At 51.9% G+C, this 8,228-nt stretch overlaps 1 protein-coding gene across 1 annotated transcript; it reads right to left on the reverse strand.

Annotated features, from left to right (window-relative positions):
• Positions 1-376: 376 nt before the first annotated feature.
• Positions 377-1,123, reverse strand: LOC136460832 (uncharacterized). Its single transcript, XM_066460386.1, has one exon. The coding sequence runs from the start codon at positions 1,121-1,123 to the stop codon at positions 377-379; it is 747 nt and encodes a 248-aa protein (XP_066316483.1).
• Positions 1,124-8,228: the final 7,105 nt, after the last annotated feature.

Raw genomic sequence — 8,228 nt, forward strand, 5'->3', positions numbered from 1 at the left:
TAACAAATGCTTGTGAAATAAAAGAATGCAAAGCTCTAGAGTCAAAAAGAACATTAGCAGGGATAGAATTGATGTTGAACGTACCCATCATAACTTCTGGTGCTCCAACCACAGTCTCAGGCGCCACATGGTTCACTCTTCCAATGTTGTACGTGGGCTTCTAGTTGCTATTCTGCCTCTAAGGTGTCTGTTGATTCGGCTTTTGAGGGCAATGGTTAGCATAGTGTCCCACATCTCCACACCTGAAACACCTATTGGGAGTACTAGGTGCACTGCTCTTCATCGGGGTGCTGTTGGGCGTTCCCTAGCGTGGAGTCTGATTGCCCATTTGCTACGGTGTACGCTGGTTCCAATTCTGCTGTTGGTTCTGAGGGCATTATGGAAACTGACCATGGTTCCACTGACTGACTGGACCTTGATACCTCTGCTGATTATTATAGCGCGGGCTGGTGTTGCTTCCGGAGGCCTGTCCCTTCATCTTTCTCTTCCTATCCCTCTCCAATCGCATATTGTCAAGCACAATAACGCGATTCACCAACTGCTGGAAATTAGCATATGTGTTACCAGCCAACTGCAACCTGAGATCATAGTAAATTCCCTTGAGGAAGAGACGTTGCTTATCTGCATCCTCCCTCATGTCATTAGGAGCATAGCGAGCCAACTGAGCAAACTTGTCGTGATACTCACTGACAGACATAGAACCCATCCTGAGAGATCTGAATTCCTCCTGCTTGAGCTCTATCAAACCATCTAGAATATGGTGTGCCTTGAAATCCCTCACAAATTCTAGCCAAGTGATAGCAGGAGCATTGTTGGGACGAGCAGACTGATACGACTCCCACCAAGTCTGAGCTGCTCCCTGAAGCTGTCTCGATGCATACAACACCTTTTGTTGATCATCACACTGAGCGATGTTGAGTTGTTTCTCCACTGCGCGTAGCCAATCATCTGCCTCCAAGGGGTCAGCGGCATGAGAGAAAACTAGAGGATGTCCTTGCATGAATTCCCTCCGCTTGTCTCTTGGTGGTGGAGGTGCTGGTGCTCCAATAGGTTGGTTCTGAAAGAACTGCATCATGGACTGCATGAACTGTCCTTGCATTGCCAACACCTCTGCTGCGGTCATGGGTGGTGGTGGGGGTGGTGGAGCACCTCTCCCACATCCTCTACCTCTTCCATGGCCAGACATCTGTAATCCAACATGAAACATCACCAATATGTAAGAGATAAGCAATTCTGAAAATATCTGGACGTGATGCAGAATCAGCAGGTCGGAAAAACTGTCATAACTCGAGTTCCAGATATCCAAATAAGATGATCTTTATACGGTTGGAAAGCTTAAGAAATTATCTACAACTTTCATTTAGACCACATTTTCTGATTCCGACATTACATTAATCAAAAACAGACCACAACTGAAACTGTCCTCAGATTCCAGACAGCACACAAGTTCATATTGTGACAGTCATAACTCTCAGATATGAACAGATAAAAAGGTGATTCTTGTGCCATTGGAAAGACACAGAAGTCTATATACTCCCAGTAAAATTTCATGACCATTGCTCAAACAGGTGAAAAGTTATAACCAACACATCACTGATTGCTCCAGAAAACAGCAAGCAAAGAGACAGGATAGACCAACCCAAACTATTTATTATAGCACTTTTAACCTTAATATTTTTAGCTAAGGGATCTGTAGACAAGCCTACAATATCCCAGCACTCATTACAAAGATCCAAATCACTCATAAATCACAATAATAATCCAGCAAGCACACCAATAGTTCACAAACACTTAAAAGAATTGACTCGACTCACGATACTAAAAACATGCCTATTACAATGGTTTCATAAACTTAAGGGGCGGCGTTCTTCTTGGTGGAGGGTTCATCTAACTTCTCAAACAGCTTGGGATGGCCTAACTCGGCGTTAAGGCCATCGATCTCTTTCTGGTATTCTTTGATCATGTCTTGTGCCTTCTTCAGCTCTCCTTTTAATGCTCCCACCTTATTTGTAAGTTCACGGTTTAACTCAACGGTGGCCTCAAGAGTCTTCGATCCTTTTACCATGACCTCTATGGTCCAACTATTTTCCTTCGGAAGATAGCATGGGTAATACAAGAGTCCATCGTCCTTCTTATCATCAGAGAGGCGGCCACGGTAGTAGGCAAGTGCAATGGAAGCAGCATCCTCCATGCTTCTTTCCGCGGTAGCCCGACTTACATGGTGGGCGACAACGGCATCTATCTTGCGAATATTCAGGGTCTTGACCAGCAACCGAGTATCCCAAGATGAACCAATCAGAGGGTGACTGTGCTCCGTAGTATGATACTCCAGAGTGGCTTGCAGGTCTGGATAATAGTACTCCAACATCATTGTCAGCAAGTCATGGTAGAAGGCATTATCATCAGGCTTCTTGATGCTTAACTTGTCGGTCCAACCTATACGAGGCAGTGGCTGGAGTACTTCATCTTCATCATCATGGGTCAAGTCTATGGCCTCCACACGTGATGGGTATTGAGCTATCGGAGTTGGCGAAGAATGGACCTCTTCACCAACCTCATTCTTCTAGTTCTTCCTCTGGACGTCCTCTCTAGGCTCCATTGGCTCGTACACAGCACGCTATGGTTGAAAGCATCCAACGTACAAGCGGGCAGACTTGCGGTCACATGTCATCTACAGAAGTTTCAAATCATTTAGAATAGAATCAATTGATTTTATAATAGAATAAGACAAAAGAAGCACAAAACTTAGCAAATAACAAGATTGAGGTGGAAAGCATGAAACAGGTGAAGCAAAGGAAACTAAAAACGACCACTCTAACTAGGCTTGCGTCCTACAGTCAATAGTGCTCTGATACCAATCTATCACACCTAGTTTTAAGAACAAAAGAGGATGTATAAAAGTCTTATGTGCACCCCAGGAACGGTCGCACACATAAGTGGACAAATTGTGAATTGTACCAACACAATGTTTATTACATAGCGAATAAATATTCAACACATAGTCTCAAACATAAATATAATAACTACTAAGATAACTCTCTTGCGGAAGCTACAGCAGGGACGTTGTCGGTGTTTCGTACAAGCACCGGCAAGTAAATTTATAGTAATGCGCGTTAGGCTCGGATGGTGCGCTAAAGGACACAAGATTTATACTGGTTTGGGCTGAATATCCCTACGTCCAGTTTGTTGTTGCTCGTGTTATTAGCACCGTGAATGGTTCGTAGTAGGGGATACAAATGATCGAGAGAGGTACAGGTCCCAAGTCTCTGATAGAAGGGTCGAAAGGAGACCAAGAGCTTGGTAGCAGCTTGACTGTGTGTGTGTGTGTGTTGTGTTCCTTTTTCCCTCTCTCCAGTTGGAGGAAGCGCATCCCCTTTTATAGATGAAGGGGACGGCTTTACAAGGGTGAGGACTTTAGGATGCGTACTCCACCTAGCCTTGTGGCTCACGTCTACCTAGCTTGGTTACCCATTCTGATGGGTGTGAAAGGATGATAAGTGCCTACAATACCATCCATGCCCCTGTAGAATGTCAGGATGTTTGTAGAATACTACCCTACACAGGGTATGGGCTGCAGTACAGTGGTTTTGACTTATGAATCTTTCCCTGCCTTGCTCCGCACACCTTCTGGCTCCTATGAGTCTCTGTCGGAGGGACACGGGGTCAGGGTCTAGAGTAGCGCTGTGGGCAAAGTCCTTTGATTTGGTGGACCCGAGGGGTCGGGAAGCGGGCGCCGCTCTCTTGGGTCCATAACATGGTGATGGTATGTCCGTCCTTCGTGGAGATCACAAATCCTTTTCTAGAGTGTAGTGGTTGTCGTATATCTTTGTCTGGTTCCGTGTCCCAGAGCTGAAGGTGGTGCCTACAACTCTACAGGGCGAGGAGCATGCGCCTGCAATACCTTTTGGGCTCTATGGTGCCCAGAAGGGTCTAAAGCACCTATCCAGTCGTTCCCTCACAGTACCTTTCCTACCGGGGTGCAGGGTATGGTCCTTGAAGCCATGGTTGACCTAAATGTCTTGTCTTGCTCTGTACCCATCATCATGAGGGAACGAAGGAGAAGTTATCAGGTAAGATGAAACCAGCCTTTGCATATCGAACGGGGCAAGGTTCGTCCTTGGTCGTCGGGTGAGACAGAGTCTAGTCCTCATCCCTTGGGCATGACCGAGCCCACCCCTCTGGGGTCGGGCGAGGCGGAGTCTATCCCTCAACCCTCGGGTGAGGCAGAGTTGTCCCAAAGGCATTGGGTGAGGCAGAGACTAGCCTTCAGCCCTCGGGTGAGGTGGAGCTATCCCGAAGGCGTCGAGTGAGGCAGAGACTAGCCTTCAGCCCTCGGGCGAGGCGGGGCTATCCCAAAAGCGTCGGGCGGAACGGAGGCCAGCCCTTAGCCCTTGGGCAAGGCGGAGCTGTCCCGAAGGCGTCGGGTGAGGTGGAACCAAAATTCTGTCATTCGGGCAAGGAACGTTGTGGTGCCCTTGTCCGTCCAGAAGTTTTTAACATTCAATGGTTATTGGTTCCACCTCCTGAGGTACCCCAGTATTAGGTCCCCGACAGTAGCCCTCGAGCCTCCGGACGATTTGGATAGAATTGCCTGGGGGTGTTCTTGATTTCGTCGGAGTTACTTTGCCGGAGGGTGTGCGCGAGCGCACCCGATGGGTGTAGCCCCCGAGCCCCCGGGTGATTCGAGTAGGGTCGCCTAGGGGTTGTATTGGACCCTTTGCGGGTAAGGCTGAAGGACTTAGTTTTTCACCAACTGGATATTTCTTTGAGGGGGTCGTAGTATCCCGTTCACGGGGATCTCATTCAGAGCTAACCTAACTGGGGCTTGACCATGGATCGAGATCCCAGTAACGCTTGCGCCCTTGATTTTGGATCGTTCGCAGATTCGTCCTCAGTTGGGCCAGCCGCCGAGCTTCTGGGCCCTAGGTGAGCCAAAGAGAAAAAAAGTCTTCGTGACTTGTGTTTCCCAGATGGGTAGAGAGTCCGGATTCGCCTAGGGAAGGCGAACCGTCCACCATGATTTTTGGTGGGAGAGGATAGGGACTGCAGGCGCGTGTCCCATGACGTGATGCGGCGGTGCGCGTGGCAGGCCCGGAGATCGAGGCGGATGGTTGCCCTTCTCGCGTCCGTCGTGCCTATAAAACCACAAGGTTCGCCCCTAAGGTTTCGTATTTCGCTCCTTTGCCTTTGCGTCTGAAACATCCGCCGCCAATCGCCCTAGCCTCCTGCACCTGCACCGCCACCGTTGACTGGCTCATGTCTTTGTTGCAGTTGCCGTCAAGCTTGCGCCTGCCTTGTAGCCGCCATCGAGCTCGCGCCCACCTTCTCCCCAATCGCTTTAATGGAGTTGTGGGGCAAATCTAGCATCACCTCTCAGTGTTTGGAGGGCCTCATCCGCCATGGCCTTCTCCGTCCATTGTTCGCCATCTAGGAGTGGCTGCTACCTGGCGATGAGGGTGAGCCGGCACCGCCCGAAGGGTATGTCGTATCTTTCGCCATCTTCCATGAGCGGGGATTTGCGGTACCCGCGCATAGATTCCTTCAGGGGCTGCTGGATTATTATGAGGTGGAGCTACAGCATCTTACTCCCAACGGGGTTCAACATATGGTGGCATTTGTTGCCCTATGCGAGGGTTTCCTGGGGATCGATCCCCATTTTGATCTGTGGTGGTATTTCTTTACCGTCAGTTTGTCAAAGAGGAAGATTGGGGGGAAGGATGTGAGCGTGCCGATGGGATGCGCCAGTGTTCATCTGCGCCATACCCGGTCGAGGGGTTACCCGTTCATGCGTCTGGCGACTTCTAACAGGGGATGGCACTCGTAGTGGTTTTATGTCAGGGATGATGTGAGTGCCACCCTGCCGAGGTACACCAGGCACCTTATCGAAGAGGCTCTGGAGTCGTGGGCTTGGGGCGTCCAGTTCAAAGATAAGAAACACTTTTCTGACCTTCTTCCCGCCCTCCAAGTCCTGAAGGAATAGGGCATAAAGGGGATGGGGATTATCAGTGCCTATCATGCGAGGAGGGTGGCTCCGCTGATGGCGCACGTGCTTTCCCTGCATCGGATGATGCCCAGGATGTCGTTCGAGGGGACGGTGCTTATTGATGAGGCGCTCCCTTTCTCGGAAGTGGCGCAGCGCATTAAGGAGGCAACAGAGCCGACGAAGGATTCCGTAGGCGGCGTCCTCGACATTGTGTATCTGGTGCCCAGACATCCCCCAATGCGGCCGGAACCTGGGTTCTTCGAATTCGTAAGCCTTCTTCTCCCGTGCTCTTTCTTTTTCCTGAATCTCCATTTTTTGATACTCGCTTTTGTGACATTGGAACCAACCAAGGGGGCTAGTCTTCAAAGATAGTCTAGTTCCACTGCCAAAGGACAAGGCCGTGGCAGCGGCGAATCGACTCGCGGCCGAGCGGGACAAGAATGCAAGGGAGCAGATGAAGCAGAAGAAACGACTGAAGCAGGAAGCACAGGATCGGGGAGAGGACATGAGCAGTGATGATGACGACGACGATGATGATGATGATGACGAGGTAGTCGTCGACGTGGATTGGGGCGTCCTGGAGGACGAGGACACGCTAACAAGTGCCCACCTGTCTGTGCAGGGACCCTTCCTGTTCCACGCGGAGGGAAGTGAGTCGGTGAGGTCAGTGGAGGCCGGAGAGTCCGCTGCTTCGCATGGCGTGCCGGCCAAGGATCGGTGGATGGGGGAAGGCGGGCCTGCCACCGCCGACCCTGAGGTGATGGTGGAGGGGAGTGGCTCTGGTGCCGTGCCCCATGAGACGGTGGAGGGGAGTGGCTCTGGTGCTGCACCCCATGAGACAGTGGAGATGAGCCCCCCTGCCTCAGAGCAGGGGGCAGGCTCGAAAAGGTCCCGCCCAGACAAGTCGGGGCAGGGATGTGGGGATCTGTCCCCAAAATGCTTCCGCCGGCCGAAGGCATCAGTGTAAGCCGCTGATTCCCTTGTTTTCATCCCTTTTTTTATTTTGACCTAATGGCTTTTACCTTTGTGTAGGTTCTTGCGGACGGGCCACTCCCTAGGGCTGGTGCCCAAGAAGAGCCTTGCCATTTAGGCGGGATGGATGGCGCTGCCCGGCGTCACCCCCATTTTGGGCAGGAGTGGTGCCGATGTTGGAGCCGTGTTGGCCGATCCGACGGTGCCTGTGGTGGTGCCCGCGCCTTCGGTGGTTGCTGAGCAGGCAACATCTTCCGTGGCGGGCGTGGTACAGCCGGCCGAGGGTCTGGTATCGCCAACGGACGTGGTGCCTGAGGGCGCAGTGCAGTCCATGCCGCCGGAGACCTAGGTGGAAGTGGCCGCGGCCGTACCAAGCCCAACGGGGCTGGATGTTGCCATGATGGTGTCCGAGGGGGTGGCGCAGTTGATGCCATTGGCAGCCCAGGCCATGGCGAACGAGGCAGGCCAGATGGAGGCGGTCATGGCCGGAGGGTCATCGAGCGTGGCGGTGGTGCCGCATAGGATCACGAGGGAGCTGCCCCCGCCCCCCTTGTCGGGAGGCCGCCGCTCCCCTGCGTGGGGTGAGTCGCCGCTTCAGTGGATGAACGCTCAGGACCCAACATCGGCCCTTTTTACGCTCAACGACCATTCCGAGAGCATGGAGCGGGAAAGTCTTGACTTCAGGCTTTCGACAATGATGAATGCCCTAGACCAGGTCAGAGGGGCCCTGCATGAAATTGTCGTTCCTACTAGTCAGGTATTTGCTCGTTCTTCCTCGTTTTCCTCCTTTTCCAAGTATTTTTGTGTTTCTAACACCGGTCTTCTTTTTAGGTCATTGTTGCTCGTAGTTGGAACAAATCCTAGTTCCTCCATGAACAGAAGGTGGAATGGGATTGCCTTGTCGAGGAGGCCCGGCTACGAGGAGATGTGGGTGCGCAGCTTGCTGCCACCCAGCAGTGGGAGGTCTAGGCGCATCAGGACGCGGAGGATGCCCATGGGATGTTTGAGGATTTATCGGCGAGGACAAAGCTGGATGAGGAGGAGATCGCCAGGCTCCGAAAGGAGCGAGACAAGCTGCTACAGAAGAATGCCATGGCTGGTGAGAAAGCCAGCGAGCTCTTGGCGGAGCTACAGATAGAGCGGGACCTCAAGCTGAAGGCTGAGGAGAGGTCCGCGATGTTGCAGGAGAAGGCAAACCAGGATGCCGCAGTGATCGAGCGGACGACCCGAGAGCGCGATGAAGCACATTGGGAGGCCAAGGCACGCCAGATGG

This window comes from Miscanthus floridulus, chromosome 6 (assembly GCF_019320115.1).
Source record: "Miscanthus floridulus cultivar M001 chromosome 6, ASM1932011v1, whole genome shotgun sequence".
Taxonomy (NCBI): domain Eukaryota; kingdom Viridiplantae; phylum Streptophyta; class Magnoliopsida; order Poales; family Poaceae; genus Miscanthus; species Miscanthus floridulus.

Bases quoted from the DNA above. Each gene is read 5' to 3' on its own strand.
- LOC136460832 (XM_066460386.1), bottom strand. From the start codon at position 1,123: ATGACCGCAGCAGAGGTGTTGGCAATGCAAGGACAGTTCATGCAGTCC.